General features: G+C 40.7%; 1 protein-coding gene across 1 annotated transcript in view; it reads left to right on the plus strand.

Annotated features, from left to right (window-relative positions):
* LOC142158677 (dynein axonemal heavy chain 5-like) overlaps positions 1-24,046 on the plus strand; it is a 363,541-nt gene that overhangs the window by 227,928 nt on the left and 111,567 nt on the right. Inside the window, exons 59-61 of the mRNA XM_075212884.1 lie at positions 13,246-13,413; positions 20,804-21,022; positions 22,017-22,193. Coding sequence (XP_075068985.1) covers positions 13,246-13,413; positions 20,804-21,022; positions 22,017-22,193 — 564 coding nt within the window. The remainder of the gene's footprint in view (positions 1-13,245; positions 13,414-20,803; positions 21,023-22,016; positions 22,194-24,046) is intronic.

The raw sequence follows: 24,046 nt of genomic DNA on the forward strand, positions 1-24,046 counted from the left end.
ATCTGTGACCACTTTCAAAATGGAAAGGGAACAAATATTATGATATATTGTAATTAAAGTATACAAGGTAACCATATACTGTACATAAAGTAATGTACACAATGGGCTTTATCCATTAAGGAAAGTTAAGCTAACAATTGAGTAAGTTTTCTTACTCAAGTTTTCTGGACAAAACTATGTTGCAATTTAAGGGGTGCAAATCAGTTTTATTATTTTGCACATAAGGAAAATACTGGCTGTTTTTTCATGTAGCACACAATACCTGATAGCTTATTTGTACACTGAAATTTAAAGTTGCTGTAGGACATGCCCTACCCCAACTATAAATCTGCCATCAAATTTTAACTTAGAAAGTTTTTTATTGTGTTTATAAAGTAAAACATAACATGCATAACAGTGTATCGTGTTTACAATTAATTATATCAGAAATTGGAATATTTACATTGTTAACATATAACAAAACTAGAAATAGAAGGAGATAGGAATGGAGGGTTTGGAGGGCAAGGGAGGGATGAAGGAGACATATTTAGAGATATTCAACATTTCAAAAATACATATTTGGGAACCTCAGAGCAGTAAGGTTGGAAGTAGCTAAAATAATTACTAAAGAGTCATGCAGAGGCAGATGTTCTGTATAATATTCATGTCATGGGAACCATTTGATCCAAGGAGAGGATAAAGTAGAGGAGTATCTGAAACTCCTAGCTATGTTGTATTTTGGAAATAATTTTTGAAAGGGCTGGAGGTAATGGTGACTTCCAATTTTGGGCTATAGCTGCCCTAGTGGCAATGAGAATGAGGGTCTGGTACCAATTTGAGATACCATCTGCATGAGAGGAGGAAGAGAGCAACCTTCGTATATGGAGGGGGAAGGGGTCTCCATGTTGAGGAATGTGATGAATAGGACTGTATCCAGTGTTTGATCAGGGAGATATTTATAAAAATCTCGAGTTGGTATGTCATACTCAGCTTGTAAATGGAAAAAGGGAGGAAGTGATCAGCCCACTAACAGATCCTGTATTTGTTTAGTTCCTTGGCTATGCCAAAATTCAGGGCGAAGATCTGGGATTAGTTGTGACAGAGCAATGGTAGAGAGGTTGGAGGAGGGGAGAGGAGTATCTGGTGATAAAAACATCATGTTATCTCAAACAATGGGAGAGGCCTTGATACCCCTGGGGATAGTTGTGGAAATTGTCCTTCTAGGTTTATCTCACCAAAGAAGGTCTGCTAACGGGAATAGAAAAGAGTTGTGGAGTTTGATGGCAACCCAAGGTTTGAAAGGGGAAGGGGCCTTCCAATATCTAAGTTGGTCCAGTAGAGCTGCGTGTTGGTAAGTTTCCAGTTCAGGAGTGGCTAGGTGTCAGGCGCCGTCTCCACACTGACACTTGGGGCAGGAGACGCCCGCCTGCACCTTCCAAGCAACCACGTCCTGTTGCCTAGCAGCAGGACGCTATCTCTGCTCACTTGTCTGCAGCCAGCATGTGTTACCGCCAAAATCTCCCTAACTCTATCAGGAGGCACCTTAGGGTATATAAAGCAGCCTCTGACACATGTCTAGTGCCAGAGTATTTGGTCTTCAGCCTTGCTCCAGCATTTGTTCCTGTGTTGCTGTTACTTGGATTCTGACCCGGCTTGTTCCTGACTTCTCCTTCGGATCCTGATTCTGGCTTAGACTGATATTTGGTATTGACCCGGCTTCCTGACCATTCTCCTGCTTCTGATTTGGTTATATCCGTTCCTCTGGTTGTGAACCGGCTTGTTGACTACTCTTCCATCCTGCATCCTGGTGGGCTGTCACTGCTGCCTCAATTGTTACCTCGCCAGCTGACTGATACTGAGGGCTGGAACCTGCGCGTCCCTTGCAGCGAAGTCCATACCTCCTTACAGGGTTCCTGGTGATAACCAGGGGCGTGTTAGACTCCGCGCTTCAGTACTCAGTAGCGCCAACTGCTGGCAGCTATCATCAATTCCACAGAGTAATTCTGACAGTATACTCTGACCATGTCAAATGCCGAAGGCGCTGGTGACCTCCTGCAGCACCTGACCCGCCGAGTTGATCAACAAGAGGTTAACCAGACTCAGCTCCTGCAGTGCCTTCAGGGATTGGCTACACGCATGGATACCCTCCAGAGAACCCTGACTCCGCCCGGAGTATATGTTGCTCCCGTACCCCCCGCTGTCGGCTCTCCTGCTTCAGCTGCACCTAATCCTACTGGAGGGATTCGCATCCCACCTCCCGACAAATTCGGTGGTGATCCGAGAAAGTGCAGAGGGTTTCTCAACCAATGTGCTATCCAGTTCGAACTATCACCAGGAAATTTTTCTTCAGAACAAGCCAAGGTGGCATATATTATTTCGCTACTCACGGATCAAGCGCTTGCCTGGGCTTCTCCTCTCTGGGAGCATGATGACCCCCTGTTACAAATTTCATCTTCCTTCATACAAACCTTCAGAAAAGTATTCGATGAGCCTGGTCGAGTTGCTTCTGCAGCCTCCAGCATTCTAAAGCTACGTCAGGGAAGCCTTCCCGTGGGTCAGTACGCGGTTCAGTTCAGGACTCTCGCCTCAGAACTAAACTGGAATAATGAGGCCCTTGTAGCTACCTTCTGGCAGGGGCTGACAGATCGGATCAAGGACGAGTTGGTCTCCAGGGATTTACCAGCTACCCTAGATGATCTGATCTCCTTATGTATCAAGGTCGATATCCGATTTCTGGAATGTAATCAGGAACGTGAACAATCTCGCCGGGCTAGTCTACGCTTGGCTCCCACTTTTCAGAACCCACCAATTTTGCCTAAGGAGCCCATGCAGATCGGGCGTTCTCGCCTAACTGTGGAAGAACGGGAACGAAGGGTTAAAAACCATCTATGCCTCTACTGCGCTGACCCCTCGCACATTCTATCACAGTGTCCCAAGAGACCGGGAAACGCAAGTTCCTAGTCGGTGCCGGGAAGGCCGGTCTAGGGCTGAGTACATCTTCCCCCAATTCTCCAGACAAAACTGACTTTTTGATGCCCATCATCATCCATGCTTCCCAGGGTCCGGTCTTTCTTCAGGCCTTCGTGGATTCGGGGGCAGCTGGAAACTTTATTTCTGCATCCTTAGCAGCTAACCTTCATCTACCCCTGGAATCATTATTGCAACCCTTGGTTCTGACAGCGGTGGATGGTAACAGAGTGGCCAATGGATCTATCTCTCAGGCCACCCGGCCGATCCGTCTGCAAGTTGGTCTCCTCCATTTTGAATGGATCTCATTTCTAGTCCTTCTACAGACTGTTAATCCAGTAATATTAGGACTAACCTGGTTAAGGGACCATTCACCCCAATTTGATTGGCAACGTGCTCAAGTTACTTCCTGGGGTCCGCTCAGCACTGATCGATGCCTCAAGACCCTGCCTATTAGGTGTCACGCTCTCACACCCATTCTTACCATCTGAATACGCTGCCTTCGTGGATGTCTTCAGTAAAACTGCCGCTGAGATGCTTCCACCCTACCGTCTTTGTGATTGTTCCATTAAACTTATTCCTGGAGAGAAGATTCCTTGTGGTAGAACGTACTCTCTTTCCCTTCCTGAGACTCGAGCCATGACCGAGTATGTATCTGAAAACCTGGAACGATGATTTATTAGAAAATCTTCCTCGCCTGCCGGTGCAGGATTTTTTTTTTGTAAAGAAGGATGGTTCTCTAAGACCATGCATCGACTACAGACTGCTCAATGCCATTACGTGAAGAACAGGTACCCCATACCCCTGGTTTCTGAGTTATTCGATCGGATCAAAGGTGCCACGATTTTCACCAAACTAGACCTCAGAGGCGCCTATAATTTGATTAGGATTCGTGAGGGCGATGAATGGAAGACTGCGTTTAACACTTGGGATGGCCACCATGAATACCTGGTGATGCCTTTTGGCCTTTGCAATGCCCCAGCGGTCTTCCAGGAGTTCATTAATGACATCTTCCGAGACCTACTCTATCTCTCAGTCGTTGTCTATCTGGACGACATATTTATATTCTCCAGGGACTTAGAATCCCATCGAGGTCACGTCAAGGAGGTTCTCTCTCGACTACGTTCCAACCACCTTTACTGCAAGCTGGAGAAGTGTGTCTTTGAAACATCTCAGGTCCACTTCCTGGGATATATTGTGTCCGGTGCTGGTCTTTCCATGGATCCTGGGAAAGTGGCTGCCATTCTCAATTGGCCACAACCATTGGGTCTCAAGGCTATCCAACGTTTTATTGGCTTCGCCAATTATTATCGGCACTTTATCCAGGACTTCTCGACTCTCATTTCTCCCATTACTGCTCTCACCCGCAAGGGAGCAGCAAAATCATGGTCTGCCGAAGCCCTTAGTGCCTTTCAGTCATTAAAGAGGGCATTCTCCTCCGCCCCTATTTTGCTACAACCTGACTTGTCTTGGCCGTTCTTTGTTGAAGTTGATGCATCCTCCATTGGCATAGGAGCCATTGTTTTACAGAAAGATTCTGATGGAAAGTTTCATCCCTGTGGTTTCTGCTGCAGAAGATTTTCCCCTAGTGAATTAAACTACGGTATCGGGGATAAAGAATTATTGGCTATCAAAACAGCCCTAGAGGAGTGGAGACATTTACTTGAGGGGGCTGAGCATCCTGTTACTGTCTACATGGACCACAAAAACTTAACGTACTTGCAAACAGCTTAGTGTCTGAACCCACGTCCTTGTTTTTTGCCCGTTTTAATCTCATTTTGACCTTTCGACCTGGGGTTAAGAATATCAGGGCAGATGCTCTCTCCCGGTCATTTGATGATAAAGATCTTCAACCCGCACCCACCCCCAGAACCATCTTGGACCCTACTACCATTCTGGCCCTCACTAGAACCTCAACCACGGTTCCTCCTCCGGGTCGCTCATTTCTCACTTCCAGGCTTCGGCCTAAGGCTCTCAAGTGGGCCCATGATTCTCTGTTTGCCGGGCATGCAGGTGTCAAGAAGACCTTCTAGTTGATTTCTAGGCATTATTGGTGGCCCTCTATCCGGGTGGACATTAAGGCCTATGTTGCTGCTTGTGGAATCTGTGCCAGACACAAGACACCTAGGCAGTCTCCTGCAGGATCCTTGGTACCACTTCCTATTCCAGAGAGACAATGGACTAGGATTTCTATGGATTTCATCACCGATTTACCAGCTAGCCATGGATTCAATACTATCTGGGTGGTAGTGGATAGATTTTCCAAGTTGGCACATTTCATACCTCTCAAGTGACTTCCTTCGGCTTCTATCCTTGCTAACCTCTTCATCAAGGAGATTTTCCGTCATCACGGCTGTCCCCAGGATATTATCTCGGATAGAGGAGTACAGTTCGTGTCCAAGTTCTGGAGATCATTCTGGAAAGAGTTGGGGGTCAATCTAAAGTTTTCCTCAGGGTACCACCCTCAAACCAACGGCAAAACGGAGAGGGTCAACCAAGATTTGGAACAATTTCTCAGGACCTACTCTTCGGGTAATCAGGCTGAATGGAGTCGTTTCCTGTGTTGGGCAGAATATGCTCATAATAACCAGGTGCATGTATCTACTGGTTCGTCTCCATTTTTTCCTACCTATGGGTTTCACCCTCTCCTTCCTGAACTTTCCCAACCTAGTTCAGCGCTTCAGGTCGTGCAGAATCTCATTCAGGACTTTTCTCAAATATGGTCTCACGCGAAGTCCAAATTATTGGAATCCTCCCGAGCTACAAAGCTAGCGCAGATCGTCACCGTAGACCAGTTCCCAGACTTCGAGTTGGGGACAAAGTGTGGTTATCCACAAGGAATTTAAGACTGCGAGTTCCCACCATGAAGCTCGCACCCCGTTATATCGGACCTTTTCAAATCACTCAAGTTATAAATCCCGTGACATTCAAACTCCTTCTTCCTCCATCACTCAAGATTCACAATGTGTTTCACATTGCTCTACTTAAACCCCTCGTTCTCAACAGATTTGTCAAAAGAACCCCACCCCCGCTCCCAGTAAAGACTGATCATGGGGAGGAATATGAGATCAGTCAGATTCTGGATTTCTGCTTCTCCAGGGGTCGCCACCAATATCTTGTTGACTGGAAGGGTTATGGCCCCGAGGAGAGATCTTGGATCGATGTACAAGAGAAACACCCCTCGCTTATTGGCCAAATTCAAGAAGGAGAGAGAGGCGACCTTGCAAGCCCTGAAAAAGAAGAAAGGGGAGAGTACTGTCAGGTGCCGTCTCCGCACTGACACTAGGGGCAGGAGACGGACGCCTGCACCTTCCACGCAACCACGTCCTGTTGCCTAGCAGCAGGACGCTATCTCTGCTCACCTGTCTGCAGCCAGCATGTGTTACTGCCAAAATCTCCCTAACCCTATCAGGAGGCACCTTAGGGTATATAAAGCAGCCTCTGACATATGTCTAGTGCCAGAGTATTTGGTCTTCAGCCTTGCTCCAGCATTTGTTCCTGTGTTGCTGTTACTTGGATTCTGACCAGGCTTGTTCCTGACTTCTCCTTCGGTTCCTGATTCTGGCTTAGACTGATATTTGGTATTGACTCGGCTTCCTGACCATTCTCCTGCTTCTGATTTGGCTATATCCGTTCCTCTGGTTGTGACCCGGCTTGTTGACTACTCTTCCATCCTGCATCCTGGTGGGCTGTCACCGCTGCCTCAATTGTTACCTCGCCAGCTGACTGATACTGAGGGCTGGAACCTGCGCGTCCCTTGCAGCGAAGTCCATACCTCCTTGCGGGGTTCCTGGTGATAACCAGGGGCGTGTTAGACTCCGCGCTTCAGTACTCAGTAGCGCCAACTGCTGGCAGGTATCATCAATTCCACAGAGTAATTCTGACACTAGGCCACCTCTCAGCTTGGAGTGAAACATTTGGTCTCCGGAGAGTCTAGGGCATTTATTGTGCCAAATAAAGTGGAATGCTATAGAGTAAAATTAGTTTAGGAGAGATCTGGAGACCAAGTAGGGGATGGAGTGGAACAAATACAGGATCTTTGGAAGCAATATCATTTTCAGGGCAGCCACTCTCCCCAGTCAGGGGATTTCGTAGTTTACCGAAGATTTGGTGAGTGTGTCAAAATGTCTTTGAAGTGGATGGTAATTACACTCAATGACCGAAACAGGACTCGGGAGGGATATGTATTCCTAGATATATGATAAATGTAGGGCACCATTGAAACTTATACAGTGATTTTAGAGACCGTAGTGTGTCCTGTGAGAGGGCATCCCCCAGTGCTTCTGATTTAGACATGTTAAGTTTGTAATAGGAAGCCACCGAATAATCCTGCAGGATTCGAGATAATGCAGGTAATGAGAACTCCAGTTGCGTGTAAATAGTAAAAAGTCATCTGCACAGAGGCAGATTTTACGGTGAGTGGTGCCAATATTTGATCCTCTGACTGCATCAGTTGTTCTAATTTTTGTGGCCAGATGTTCCATAGTCAATGCAAAGATTAATGGGGAGAGGGGACAGCCCTGCCTAGTACCATTGGTGATCTGAAAGAAGGAGGAGAGGAACCCATTGCTGAAGACCCTGGCTGAACGGTTAGTGTACAAAGTGGAAATGGCCTGGAGGAAGGATCCACCCAAACCAAAATTGGTTAGGATCGCAGACAAATATTTCCAATGAATCCTATCGAATGCCTTTTCGGCATCTAAAGATAGTAGCAGTAGGGGTTCGGATCTAGTATTGTGTCTCGATAATATTTAGATCTCTCCTTGTGTTATCTGGCACCTGTCTTACAGGCACGAATTCGACTTGATCCAAATGGATTGCCATCAAATTTTAAATTTACCTCCCCCTTCAATGCCTTGCTTACTTTTGCTTAACTTTCCTTAATGAATCAGGCCCAGTGTGACTAGACTTGATGCTGGAAGAAAACTAAATGCAATGAAACCCAATTCTTCTTCTTCTTCCATGTAGGTTGTTTGGCTATACAGCAATTAATTGGTGTTCCTATGTCCTGTGTGACAAATAAGACATGGATTTGCTTGTAAATTATGGGACACTTGATGTATGTGTGTCAAAGAAAAAGGGAATAATACTTGGAAACCCATGATAGTCTGACTACATAAAACTTAATCATGTTCCCAAATTTGTGCAGTTTACAACCATTGGGTGCTATTAAGTAAAGAAGACAGGTTAAATCTCATAATTTAAATGTATGCAGTTTACTATAAATAATATATATATATATTGGATGTCGTTGAGGAATTTGTTACAATAGCAACATGGCTGCAGACCTTTATATCAATGAAAACGTAATAGATAGGTAAAAAATAGATAGATATGTAAAAGAAAATATTTTTTCTACCAGTCTCAATCATTTCTACTGTAAACAAGAAGCATCATAGTAAAAGTCTCTTTTTTGTATTATTCTAATGATCATTTCATATAATTACATTTTTGTCAGTTTCCTGAAGTTTTCTTTTGGCTGATCTATCATAGGCTCTTGCAGATTTTTCTGTAGTTGAGAAAAAGGATTCCAGAAACCGTTAGCATATTGGGTCACTGTTGTTAGTTAGGTGATATGAATGTTCTCAATTGTTTTTTTCTGTCTACCTCATATAGGACGTTTTAAAGAGTTCCTTTTCAATGAACTGTATTTTTTAGTTTGCAGATTGTTTGAAGCTTTCTTTCATCAAACACTTACTTTAATTCAGCATATGCATTTACTATACACAGAACTAAAAGGATGACCATGTGCTTATTGAATAGCATATAGACATTTCACCTGATAACGGAGACAGAATTACTAATTATGAACCGACCAGATGTAGCTTTATTTTCTTGTTTAGTTTTGTTTAGGAACAGTTCTCAGGAGAAAATGTGCACAGTATTTTCGACGAAGAATTTTTACATCTGCTTTTTATTTAATTTGACACATTTACTCAGTGCCCATTATATACATCTGCTCGTTAATGCAAATATCTAATCAGCCAATCATGTGGTAGCAACTCAATGCATAAAAGTATGTAGATATGGTTAAGAGGTTCATTTGTTGTGCAGACAAATCCGCAGCGTGGCGAAGAAATGTTAATTGTGATTGTAGTGGGTAAACATCAAGTTACCAACCAAAGACTGGGGTCAAACAGGAGCTTTACTGTGAGGAGCCATAGCACAACACAGCAGCACACATGAACTGCAAACCAGAGCTCAGAGCTATGCACAAAGTTCAAGGGATATTGACTTCTTCATTGGAGAGGTGTGAGACTTCCACTCTCCCCAGACACCAGCCAGACATCAGACTTGACTGAATTTGAGCCAGTAAATAGGCCAAAGCTTCCCTTATGAAGAATGGGTGGAATTTTACTTCTGACTCCCAGTAGGTTAACCCTTTTCTCAGATATGGCAGTTTCTCTCTGTTTCAATCTGACAAAAGGGTGTCAATAATGCAAATAACCATGCGCTACAACACTGGTCTGTAGAAGAACATCTTTGAACATACAGCACATGAAACGTGAAGTAGATGGGCTTCAACAGCAGAAGACCACAACGGTTTCCACTCTTGTCTGTTATCAACAGGGAACTGACGCTACAGTGGACACAGATCCATTAAATTTGGATAGTTGAAGAGTGGAAAACTTTTGTCTGCTCTGACAAATCTCGATTTTTGCTGTGACATACTTTGTTGTAGGGTCAAAATTTGGAATTCCATCCCGCCTTGTGTGTATGGTGCATGCTGCTGGTGGTGGTGTAGTGGTGTGGAGAAAGTTTTCTTGGCACACATTAACATATTGGGGAGATGACACACACATTGGCCCCATAATACTAATTGAGCATTGTTTAAATGCCACAGCCTACCTGAGTATTGTTTTGACCATGTGCATAACTGTATAGCCACAATCTACTCATTTTCTAATGGCTGTTTCCAGCAGGATAATGTGCCATGTTACAAAGCACACATTTTCTCACGTTGGTTGCATGAATATGACACTGAGTTCAGTGTGTTCCAATGGCCTCCAGTCACCACATCTTAATCCAATAGAGGACTTTTGGATGTGCTAAAAATGAAAGCTTTGCAGCGGGTATGTGCAACTGACAAATCTGCAACAACTGCATGATGCCATCATGTCAACATGGACCAGGATCTCTATTTTTCCAGCACATTGTTGAATCCATGTCACAAATAATTCAGGCTGTTCAAGGGGGAAAGGGGAGATACTACCCAGTACTATTAAGGTGCACTTAGTTAAGTGGCCACCGATTGTAGATTAAATTTGTGACTGGATCACATATAAATAACTTATTTGTGGCTGGATCATGTAGAAATAACTTATTGTAGATATTTATTTTAATTAGTTATAAGAGTGCACCTCTGTATATCATTGCAAATGTACTTATCTTTTTATATTGGTATGTGTGGAAATGTATTGACTTCTAAGACAGTATGTCATGTTTTGGTTTTGCAATTGTCTGGAGACAGATAATTAGATCTTTTCATCACTGAGTAACCAAAACATCTGTTGAGCCTGAAAGACAGGAGGGGGTAATTATACTTGCTGGTAGACACCCTATGCAAGTGAACACAGATGAATGTGAATTTTAAAAGTTAAATTGCATTCAAAGCAAGATTAGAGAAATGTTATGTCCGGATGGTAAACATTCAGTAGAAAACTTCAGATGTAGTGGTGCCACTAGCAGCAATGTAAAAAGGTGTTAACCCCCTGCAGGCTGATTTATGGGCAGGCTGCATAAGGCACTTGGATTGGTTAGAAGGGCAGGATGCTGGATTAACTCTCGCCAGGGTATCTGTGTAAATCTGTTTAAAAAGTGCATTGTTGGACCATTTATTAGTAGCATACCATCTGTACTTTCTGGATATCAATAGTACCTCAAACTAGTATGTAACTGTCCTTTTCAGGACTTCCTGAGCTAATACAAATCACTGCTTAAGGAACCTGCTTTGACGTCTACTTACCTGCTGTAATTCCTGTGACCTACAGATTAGACCCAATCTAATCCGATATGCGACTGTTCTGAGGTTGGAACCCAGCGTCTAGTACCAATGCTCTGCTGGGAACTATGCAGCTCTTGCCAGTGTTATAGGCCAGGGGGAAATATCCAAAGCAACCTTGATCTGAAGGCAAGAGGTTAGGGGTACCAGCCCAGGTGTCTCAGCAAAGAGGTACCCTAGCAGTGAGTTATCCAGAAGGACGCGATTCTAGGTGCCGCTAAGGAGCCTAGTATTGGCTGCAGCAGAATCACCTGCGGTTAGAGGATGTATTTGGGAGAAAGAAAGGATACGGGGGCAAGGCAAGCACAACCAGTCCCCAGCAACACAACAGACAGGGTGGCATAGGTTCATCCTGTCACAAAACTCTGACAGAGTTTTGTCTTTTTGCTATTCTACTCCTCTTTAAAATCTAGTGTGGCAGGTGTGCATAGTAGAAATGCAAGAGCTAAAATAGCACATGTATTGAAAGCATTTCCATCCTATACAGAGCAAGGCTAGAGCAGATAGACTTTTTGACAAACATGTATTATTTATTTTCACATTTAAAAAAATATTAAGACTAAAGAGCAAAACAAAGAATATTGGTTAACACAAAGGAACTGATTCATTAAGGAAAGTAAAGCAAAAAAAAATTAGTAACTTTGAACCTTGGCAAAACCAGGTTGTTTTGGGGAGGGGAGTAACTTTAAAATGTGAGCACAGATTTATAATTGATTTATAATTTATAATTGGGGTAGAGCATATCCTCTAGATCTACTTTTATTGTCTGTGTAAAATTAAACTAGTATTTTTCCTTGTGTGCAAAATAATAAACTAATTTCCAGCCCTTGCATTGCAGCATGATTTTGCCAAGGTGTAAAATTACTAATTTTTTTCTTTACTTTGCTTAATGAATCGGGCCCAAAATGTAGAGCTTCCTGTTCTTTGGGATAATGTATGTGAATTTTGGTGAAATTGACAAATTTGCTGTTTGTTACAAAAACATGAATGCATGGATCAGACTGATGCCTAGGGCAACTTCTTTAGCAAGATTGATTAGATAATCAAGTTATAGGAAATAATTGAATTTCATAACAACATGTAATTAAAAAGAAAGTGTGTTTGTTGTCTGGCGGAGAGGAAATAAATCATCAGTTGTTGAAGGTCAACTCTACTAATCTCTTTGTCATCTAACATTACAACAAGATTCTCACTTGCTGTACATATTTCCATGACATATAATGGGTGATGAGTACTTATTTTGCATGTCATATTAAAATGTACAGGAACATTACATTCAGTGATGATCAATTGAGGCAATTTAGGTGTGTTGAACTTCTGTATTACTCTACTATTACAGATTAGTAAATTTACTATTTCCCAAATTGTTTTCTTAGCGTTCCTGAACACTGGTAAAAGAGGGAACAACACATACATATGAAATATATAGGTCATAAATTATTTTTAATTTTATTATGTATTTTTAAAATTACTTTTTTTTTCCACCAAATCCAATATAAATTACAAGCATACATAAGCATACAGAAGTGATAAAGGCGTGACCATGTACTAATAGTAGTATTGGGAAGGCTTCCATGATACTGGATCATCTATTTGACTGAAAGATTTATGCTCTATTTAATTATGTTAATCTAGATGGAACGTGAATCTGCTTCAAAGATATTCTGTACCAAAAAGTTTAATTGCCCTAAGAAAATTGGTACACATACGTGATGGAACATGGCATGGTGGGCCCACAGTGCATAAATATACTTTCTTTGCTTTTTCAAAGACGTCTGCGAAAATTAGTTACATTGCCTTTGTTGGTTGGACCTTAGAGGGAAAAAGTGGTTGGGAGAGTGGTGATTTCAGAGAGGTCAGGCAGGTTTGCCCTTTTTTACGTGAATGCTCAAAAGACCACTCAAAGTACTGACAAGGGATAAATATTTGTGACATAACCTAGTAAATTTAATATCATTAATTCACTCATGGGGCCTGGTGTTATGCATGTGTAAGTGTGTGCTACATTTTTTGTACTATTCTTTGTGTCTTGGACAGCATTGCTGGACACCCTTTAATCATCATCATAATCATCATTTATTTATATAGTGACAGCAAATTCCGTAGTGCTTTATAATTGGGGACAAACACAGTAATAAACACTGCTAGGTAATATAGACAAAGAGGTGAGAAGGGCCTGCGGACAAGCTTACACCCTTTTTTTATATGCACTATATGTATTTGCCTTTTCAACCTTAATGAAACAATAGTTTTTCTTATCAAATATTAAATTGTACTTTGTAACTATAATGTTTTAGGACTCTATCACTGAAGAAATGGTTGAACTACTGCAACCGTACTTAGACATGGAAGACTATAATCTTGAATCTGCCAAAAAAGTGTGTGGCAATGTAGCGGGTCTTTGTTCCTGGACGCAAGCCATGGCATACTTCTTTGGAATTAACAAAGAGGTTCTCCCCCTGAAGGTATGGTTTATTTTTCTTCATTATGTGCATGTAGCTTGTTTCACACAGTCAATTAATGGACATGCACAATGTTTATCCAAAATATTTACATTATAATTACCTGGCATTGGTCAAATTGGAAATTGGTGGTATGGAAATTGTAAATGGGATGTAAGTGAATGGAAATTTATAGTTTTACAATGAGGGCTGTAGGAGAAGTTGCGATATGGCATACCACCATATACACCCCCACTTAGACCACTGTCTGACATTCTATTAAAATCAATTACATGTGCTGTTTGAAGGAAGACATTCTATCATAATACATGGATCAATTGTAATCAGCTTTAGACAGACCATGAAAGTTGCCAGAACACTTACCACTGGGCATGGCATCTAGGTGTTACAACTGATATGTGTGACACAACTTAAATATGAGAATGTTTACTTTATTTTCTTTCCAATTGTCAATTATGTTTCCACAAACATCTAGATATTTATATTATGGAGCTTTTTGTGCTGCAAATAATATACTTTCATTTAAGGTGTACAGTCATTCCCTGTAAATAGATTTCCTGGTTGGCCCCTCATGGCCCAGATTGTTAGATAATAATGCAGACGCGAACAAGGAGGCTAAATCAAAAAAGTAAAACATCTCTTTGGACCTATGTCTCGTTAATTAGTATTCTCTTTTTTTCTGACTGTAATTTTTTTCCTTTTGCCTGATTTGCAGCACTGTATTATGGTGCCTTTCATTATATATTTATGTTGCTCCATCTCCCCCCTGCTAGTGTTAAAGCATATTCTCCTGATTAGCCAGAGTTATGCTGTGCGCACTGAGAATGATTGACCCTTGATGGAGTTTAGACTGGAAGTTATAAGGTTACAGTTTTCTGTTTTTAACTTTATATTTCCAGAGCATCTAGCAACTGTGGTAATTTGCATGTATGGCCTATTGGTGTTTTTAGTCTATAAAAATATGGGTATAATATTTAAAATCATACAGAGAAAATCGATTCCATTGTCAGCAGAAGTACATTTAGTTTGCATCTGTATATTGTCATTGTGGGGGAAGTAAGTAGAGCAGCTGTCAAGATTTGTACCCTGGAACAGAAGTAAACATTTAAAATGATATAAGCAAAGTAAAATGTTTCTTTGTTATATTTTATTCTAGAAAACTCATTCTGTGCCTCATGATAATCTAATTAATAGTAAGACAACAGGCAGTATGGGTGCAAACAAAATAGTTTTGTGTCGAATTGCTAAGAAAAGCATGTGCAATTTCTGGTTTCCGTCAAAATCTGGGCATGTTTAAACATTCATTTGTGAATAATGAATAAGTTCATATTTAAATAGGACCACACTTTTTTCGACCCACGTTGTTCTTTCTGGCCCAATGAATTTTAGCCAGTCTTTTAACGTCTTGTTTTAGTCATAACTGGGTGATGCCCATCTATTGATGACTAGGCACTTCAGAGTAAACAATCAGGGCATGTTGGCAGAAAGCAGGTCTTTTCAATCATCTATGTTTCAATCAAGAAAATACTTTCAATCCTTTGCTAACAATGAATGCAGTGGGTTGCTGGAAAACATTTTTATAAAATGAATTTATTGACTTTAGGTTTTATCAAGACAATGACACAGCTAAGTATAGCCTAATTGCCCTCTTGCTTTCAAGAGGTAATTCATTCTTTAATAGGAGCCATATGAAGAGAAATCGGGAAGGAGGAAGTGCCAATGGCAAGTGGGCATCAATTTGATTTGACTTTGCACCTTTGCAGCCCGTGCAGGGAAACACTAGACACAAGAACAAATTAACAAAAAAAAAGTTTTCTTGAATTGGACTCAAAATCAGGAATCACTATGCTGTAAGAGGATGCTTATTATTCTTGTAATTATGTCCTGCCACACTTCATTTATGCCTGTTATTAAAGAAAATCTTTTATTGCAGCACTTACAAGAAAGTAGGTATTTTACTTTTATAAACCCAAGGTGCAGTAACCCTTCAAAAACTTTACCTCCCCCATGTGACACATGCAAAAACAAAACAAAAAAGACCATGACAAAAGAAGTGGAGTGCTAAAAAAAAACATTTAAAGTGTGTGTACATACACCACATGATTAGGCACCCCCCAGGTAGTATATAGTTACTGGCATCTAGGTTTATGATCACTTCTCCCCTGACCAAAGGACTGAGTGATGCTTCCTTGCCTCCATGGGGTGTCTTTATATTTACACTTCATCTTTGCCAAATAAATACAGTGGATTGTGTTCCAGTTAAATATTTTTTCTTTACTCTAAAACATTTAATTTTGTATTCAGCATGGCTGTGACTGTTATTGACTCTGACTACTCATGCAGTCTTTATCAGCCAGTGCTGATCCACTTGCAAAACAAAAGTGTACTGGAAATACTGTTAGCACACCAATGTAAAATTATCCTTATTTTTCCTGCTTCTCTTCCTTGATACCTGTGCTACTTAATCAGCAGACTTTAGTAAGGTCTTGACACATTGGTTTTGTGTCCGTTGTTAATTAAGACCTTTATTTGCAGAGGAAAACAAAAACATGAAAATGGTTTTTTTTGTTTTTTTTTAGCAATTATATGTAACAAATGGAGATTCTTTGGAGTAGTATATTTTTTCGTCCTATGTGGTAGAGCATTCCAGTCCCGGGTCAATTTGAATCTTCCTTTTCTATAGCCTAGTTTACACATTGATATACCCAATCAGGGCTGGACTGGGACTAAAAATCAGCCCTGGCATTTAAAGTACACAGGCCCACCTCAGGTCCAGAAGGAAAAAAATTGTGAGCCGTCGCGCAGCGGCGGCGCCAAAAAGGGCGTGGCCAACATGGGGCATTGATACATACATTATAATAAAACATTACATTTATCATGCCCTCCCAGCCACATCACGCCATCCCCCCAGGCACATTATGACACCCCCAGCCCACTGTACTTATCTATGCTGCTGACATCCATCAGGGTGGGAACTTCCTGTAGAGTGAACAGGGAAGCTCTTAGTCTCACAAGATTACCAAATCTTGCTCTGCAGGCTGTGTCCTGTCCAGGGACTGGGAGCAACTATCAGATTCCTCCTGCTAACCAGAGCTGGATTAACGCTCGGGGGGCCTGGGTTATTTAAGACAGGGGGCCCCTATTATGTAACATGGTTATCATATTAGACACAATGTTGGACAAATACACAAGCAATACTGTGTGCAATACTGTTAGGTGCCCGCAGCTTTGCCTTCACAAGCAGTACAGTGTAAAGTGGGACTTACCTCCCAACTGTCCTTGTAGTCTGATCAAATCTCACTAAACGAGACAGTCATCAAAATTCGGGACTTCCCCACCTGTGTTCTTGTCACTTACACCACCTGTGGCTGCTGGTGTCTTTAGTTGCTGCTTGTCTGGATCCTCAAATGCTGGAGGCCCTATTTGGAAAAAAAAAATGGGTACATGTAATTTAGAAACCTCCAACCAGCCCTGGTGTTTAATCAATGCAACCCATGTTTTATAATTAGGCCTCCCTCCAGCCTCAGCATTAAAATTGTAGTATTCACGTTTAATAAATAAACCTATATACCTCCCTCCAAACAACCCCAGCAATAAATTAAATCGCATTTACGTTTAAGAAATATACCTATTTCCCCCAACCATCAATGCCATTAAATAATTCCTATTCACATTTAATAAATAGACGTTATTTTTTCCCCAAAATGCCCCACTTTTAATTAATAGCCCCCAAATCATATTATGCCACAATAGTGCCCCAGTTCGTACAATAGTGCCCCCAAATTATTTTATACCACAATACTGCCCCCGGTTAATATTATACCTCAATAGTGCCCCCAAATCATATTATGCCATACAGTAGTGCCCCCAAATCATATTATGCCATACAGTAGTGCCCCAAATCATATTATGCCATACAGTAGTGCCCCAAATCATATTATGCCACAAAGTAAACATATTAACAACACTAAATTACATTTGCATAAAATGTGAGGTCATATAAATATCCAGTAGGAATATACAGCCCCCCCCCTCCCCCGTGTGGCATCCTCACTTTTCTCCCCCCCCCCTGCTTTCTGTGTGCCATTCTCTTCCCCCTTTTCCAGCTTTCTGTGTGCCATTCTCTTCCCCCTTTTCCTGCTTTCTGTGTGCCATTCTCTTCCCCCTTTTCCTGCTTTCTGTGTGCCATTCTCTTCCCCCTTTTCCTGCTTTCTGTGTGCCATTCTCTTCCCTCTTTTCCAGCTTTCTGTGTGCCATTCTCTTCCCTCTTTTCCAGCTTTCTGTGTGCCATTCTCTTCCCCCTTTTCCAGCTTTCTGTGTGCCATTCACTTCCCCCTTTTCCTGCTTTCTGTGTGCCATTCTCTTCCCCCTTTTCCTGCTTTCTGTGTGCCATTCTCTTCCCCCTTTTGCAGCTTTCTGTGTGCCATTCTCTTCCCTCTTTTTCTGCTTTCTGTGTGCCATTCTCTTCCCCCTTTTTCTGCTTTTTGTGTGCCATTCTCTTCCCCCTTTTCCTGCTTTCTGTGTGCCATTCTCTTCCCCCTTTTTCAGCTTTCTGTGTGCCATTCTCTTCCCTCTTTTCCTGCTTTCTGTGTGCCATTCTCTTCCCCCCTTTTCCAGCTTTCTGTGTGCCATTCTCTTCCCCCTTTTCCTGCTTTCTGTGTGCCATTCTCTTCCCTCTTTTCCAGCTTTCTGTGTGCCATTCTCTTCCCCCTTTTTGCTTTCTGTGTGCCATGCTCTTCCCCCTTTTCCAGCTTTCTGTGTGCCATTCTCTTCCCTCTTTTTCCGCTTTCTCTGTGCCATTCTCTTCCCCCTTTTTCTGCTTTTTGTGTGCCATTCTCTTCCCCCTTTTCCTGCTTTCTGTGTGCCATTCTCTTCCCCCTTTTCATGCTTTCTGTGTGCCATTCTCTTCCCCCTTTTCCTGCTTTCTGTGTGCCATTCTCTTCCCCCCTTTTCCTGCTTTCTGTGTGCCATTCTCTTCCCCCCTTTTCCTGCTTTCTGTCTGCCATTCTCTTCCCTCTTTTCCAGCTTTCTGTGTGCTATTCTCTTCCCCCTTTTCCTGCTTTCTGTGTGCCATTCTCTTCCCTCTTTTCCAGCTTTCTGTGTGCCATTCTCTTCCCTCTTTTCCTGCTTTCTGTGTGCCATTCTCTTCCCTCTTTTCCAGCTTTCTGTGTGCCATTCTCTTCCCTCTTTTCCTGCTTTCTGTGTGCCATTTTCTTCCCCCTTTTTCTGCTTTCTGTGTGCCATTCTCTTCCCTCTTTTCCAGCTTTCTGTGTGCCATTCTCTTCCCCCTTTTCCTGCTTTCTGTGTGGCATCCGTCACCCGCTATCTCCCCCCCCCCCCCCCACCGTTTTACTTACCTTTTCATCTTCTTTTCTCCTCCTGTTTCTGTCTTCTTTCTTTTTCTGTTCCACGCTCCTCAGACCCGGCCGACTCGACAGTGCAGCGCGCAGCGCTGCCCATGTGATCTGGTGGCTGGTTCCTGGGGAGGAGCCAGCCACCAGGCTGTCAATGCACGCTGTGTCAGTGCATGGTGTACGCTGTCAGTACACCTTGCACCGACTGCCAGGGACCGGACCGGCCCATCGGCCCTTCTGGCATTTGCCAGAAGTGCCAGATGGCCAGTCCGGCCCTGTACCCAATTGACATAAACAAATTGCATTAGGTCACCTCCCACGTTCCATTGTTGGCTTCTGTCACATCAGGCTGTTATATAGTTAATTACATTTGTATCTTATACAAATTGTATGACCATAAATGCAGGTCCTGTATCAATCTTTTGAACATTCAATATTCTATGCAAACAGTTGTTATGGCTAAGGGTGTCTTCATCAGATCAATGTGTATGAACATTTGTAAAAGAACTTTGATCTGTAGTTTGGGAGTTAAACTGATTCAATTTATAGACAGTCTCACCAATCAGAACTGGCATTATTCTTCCACAAAATGGTATAATGGAAAATATTATAGGTATATTCTTTTACACTTGCACTGGGCCTCACAGTCGTCAATGACCTCTGCAGCATTGTATGCTTTTGTCTGCATTTTTAAGGATGCAAAATGGGGAAAAGAGGCAGTGACTATGCCCTTTACAGAGGACATACCACTGTAGTCAGGCTCAAATTGCATGTGGACTTATTGCTAACTAGGGGTTTGTCCACACAGTACTTCCTTAAAAAAAATACTATTTTTTGGAAGAAACCATGCAAAAATCCATCTAACATTGCCCTAATAAATCACATGCACACCCACTGCAACATTAGAAAAGGTTCTATAAAAGTCATGCATTATAATTTCCATGCGGTTTTTCATCCTGTTGTAAATCAAATCACATGCAGTCACATAGGTGTGCACAGAGCTCATGATAGTGTATGATAATTTATACAGAGGTTATTTACAGGAAGGTATTCATATATTAACATCAGTTGTATCTCATAAAAGCATTTCTGCCTTTATTAAGCAACATCTTTGTTCCTCTAATACTGCCTCGGCTGCTAGGGAAGGCGCCCTTATTGATTATTGATGTGTATTACACATTGTGTTTCATTCTGGTTAATGCCAAGATACAAAATGTCACTTGCTTCTATCATCCTTTCTAACAAATTTCTATTGACTTCTGTCATGGAATAAATGATAAATGTGTTTAATTTCAGCACTGGTGAATGTAGAGGAAGAAATAATTTGCAGATTGAGCTGTCTGCAAAACTTTACAATGCAATACAAGAATTGTTCTTGTACTTCACTTAATTTACCCACATCTTCATTCATACATAAGTGCTCATGTTTTAAAGTATATAAATCGTTCAAGATGTTCTGCCCTGTGGGGTCGGACAACTCTGATGTGCTCACTGTCTAACTGAAATATAACACAAAGGGCAATTTAATGACATCACAAGGAATTTGTTTGCTTGTATTATCGACTTCCCCAAATTGCTTTATTTTAAAGACTTACAAAAATAATTTAACCACTAGGGGCCAGTGAAGCCTACGGCTAATATTTTACTTTTTATTAACTGAGGTAGCAGTATGGCATAATAACTTAAGGAATGTTTGTATATAGTAGCATAGTTCAGTGTTGCACCCTTGAAAGATCAGTATCTATTTCTGAGACCAATCAAAAAAGTATTTTGTCCTGTACTATGTCACTCTAACCACTCTTAAAAAGCCCTGCTGCTTTCTTGTTTAAATTGCGATTGCCAAATTTATATACAAGTTCAGTAAATATAATATGATTGTACATAAAGTTCTAGACGGTACTGGGCATGAGGTGCATAGAGCAGCAACAAATGAAATGCTTTGTTGTATTAGGTGATTATGGGCTCTTTGTACAGAGAGGAGACTGAATAACTGTAATATCTCCAAAACCATCCAATTAATTATAATATCTCTTTCTTAGGCTAACTTGGCGCTGCAAGGAGCCAGGCTTGCAGTTGCCCAAGCGGAATTGAATAATGCACAGAGCCAACTAGATGCCAAGCAGAGAGAACTGGATGATGTGCAAGCCATGTATGATGCAGCAATGAGGGAGAAACAAATGTTACTGGATGATGCAGATGCTTGCCGGAGGAAAATGGTCAATGCTACGGCCCTGATTGAGGGGCTGGGAGGGGAAAAAGTAAGAATCATAAATACAGTTCTCCACACTAACTTGCAGTGTTAGCGTTTGTATGATCGTCCAACTATTTATTCCTGCCTCCTCATCTTCTTGAGTATGGTAGTTATTGTGCTACAAACAAATTAAGGGCCATTGTTGGACACTTGTAATACATATATATTGCCCTCAAGACTACTTCCCTATTTACAAGTGAGCCTACTTCCAAATCTTTGTACTCATTCCTGAGAATGTGGGGTGCAACTATATTTGCAGGTTTGTGGATACTCTGGAAAGTGTACGAGGTAGAAAATGTACAAATTTTACTTATTAACACTTAAGAGCCACCCCTTCATTCATTTAATTTCATTTTTTTTATAAGGTACTGCTTGGTTTAGCCATAATTATCTAAAAACAGGATCATACGAGTGAAGATACTAATTGTACTACATGTGCCACTTTTCTGTGTTTGAAGTTTTTACATTACTGGAAGTGAACTTACAAACTTACTTTTCCACCAGAGTACAACTGCATTCTCCCAACTACATCCTATGTCTGAGTCTTTTTGCAGTGAGACAAATGCTGTGCACCCACCTGTAAAACTGGAAACAGCTTCTTTAGTGTAATTTTCCACACCTCAGCCAGATCATTTAAACATTCCAGAATCACAAAGTGAACTCTAGATTTTCCACTTGGATTAAAAATGATTTGCTTTCTCAAATCTAGTCTGCACGTGTGTGTGCTTCACTTTACAAAAGCCTTTGCTTTATTGGATGCAGTTCCATTTTCTTAGATCAGCTCTACAATGTTATCTGGAAAATTAGTGCAAATGCAGCTGCTACAATTATACCTTCATTTCACAACATATATATATAAATATATATATATATATATAAATATATATATATATATATATATATATATATATATATATATATAATGCATGTAGTATCTCTCCAAGAAATGAAACAAACCATACAAACAAATATGTGAAATGATTTCACTGCTATTCATCTAGGTACGATGGACAGAAAGCAGCAAAAATTTTCAGAATCAAATCATTCGACTAGTGGGAGATGTTCTTTTGGCCACTGGCTTCCTTTCCTATAGTGGCCCATTTAACCAAGAATATCGTACTTTCCTGCTGCAGCTATGGAAGAAGGAGATGAACCATAACAGAATACCGTACAGTGAGGTAAGCATGATATTTGTAAAGTGCTCTTACATAAAACTGTTTGTTATACGGTGATCACACATACTAAGATTTTATATTTTGCTTCACTGTTGGGGTAATTGTGTAAATTTGGCGCAAATTCAGGAAAAACAAGGTCTGATTGGGTTGGATGTAAAATCTGGTTGATACATAATCTCATTGATGTGTGTGCAGTCACTGGTTAATCACACTGTATGAATATGCTGCAACTGGTCCTCCATATGTAGCTGAAACACCAGATTGTAATATGTGTGGTCAGCCTGTTACATTAGTCATTGAATACATTTAAATGATTGTTTTTGACAATTGTAAAATCTTATTCCAAAATTAATTTTCAACGCAGCCATGATGTTTCTTCAAATGAGAACATTTGGAGAAATCACTTAGATTAAGTAATTATGGCTGTTTAGATAGAAAGGTTGTAAACCTGAAGAACACTGCTATGAGTTGCAGAAGTGCATTGTTCAGGTTCTTTGTGACCCTTTGTAGGAAGTTTTTGGATTGTCCAGTATGCAGTCTTTTATCTTGTGAGAGCTTTTCTTTACAGCTGTTAAAAGTAAACAGCAATGTAATGGTTGTATTATTGTCATTGTAACATAAATAATGCAAATTAGTTTTTCAAAATCTCCTTTTTCATCTCATTGCAATGCAGTATTTGAAAGGATATCTATTATTTTGCAATTTCCATTTTCCAATCTTGACTTAGTTTGCAAACGTGACTTGTAATGGCAAATTGCAGGACTTTTATTTTCATACTAATCATGGAAGTAAATATACAAATAATTTTGTACTCTAAGCCGAAGTTTTATTGTGCAAAATAACTTCTTGGTGCAGTTTATCAGTGGTTAACTTGGCTCTAATGTACAGCACATCGCAGATATACAGAGATCACACTAATCCCTGTCATACATTTAAATGTGTGTGAAAAACAATGTAATAATGTATGGGTTTATTCATATAACAGTCTGCAGCACAATACTACCTTTCCTTTTCCCAAATTACATAAATATAGGGTGGAAAGCGAACGCTCAATGTGTGGATATATTTTGTAATAGTCTGTATTCCGCACACTTTTTTTACGTTTCCTTATATGTTATTATTGCTTTACTGTTCTTTTTCTGTCTTTTTGTTATCCCTTCCCGTTCACTGGGGAATTAATATTGCTGCCATTGTTCATGTGGCCTCTTCTCTGGATGTTGCTGCTTCAGGCTCTGTTCATGCAGAAGTGAAAGACTTTGTTTTAGTATTTCTCCTTGTTCAATAATATTTCTTTCTTTCCCACATAAAAACAAAGGGTATACAAGTCAAATCATCATTTAGAATACAATAGAAAAATAGACCTTTTCATTACAAAATAAAAAATCTCTTTATTTTATTTCTGTTTATCCTCTAAAATGTTTATTGACCTCTTCCTCTGCCTATTATATTCTGGAGTGAAGTTCACATGCTGAATTGACACATATCCCTTTTTTCCAGGGACACTCCAGGATGTAAATACTTGTCTTTCATTGTGATTGTAAGATAAATGTTTCTATTTCTCAGTGCTGAACAAATTCATGATACAAGTGCTCTTATTCTTGAAAGTAATTGTCATCAACTATTATTAGTTGGCCTTTTTCAGTTTACATTTAGTGACGTTTTTAAAATGCAATTGAAATAAAAATTTATATACAAATTCACTAAACATAACATGATTGGATTCATAAGTGCAAAAAGTTCCAGATAGTACTGGGTATGATGTGCTTAGAATGTGCCTACTCATCACTGAAGTGTCTGAACATTATTTTAAAATGTTGGTTAGTAAAATGGTTTACTGTTCAGAATGCATTCATAAT

Source organism: Mixophyes fleayi, chromosome 5 (genome assembly GCF_038048845.1).
Source record: "Mixophyes fleayi isolate aMixFle1 chromosome 5, aMixFle1.hap1, whole genome shotgun sequence".
Classification (NCBI taxonomy): Eukaryota; Metazoa; Chordata; class Amphibia; order Anura; family Limnodynastidae; genus Mixophyes; species Mixophyes fleayi.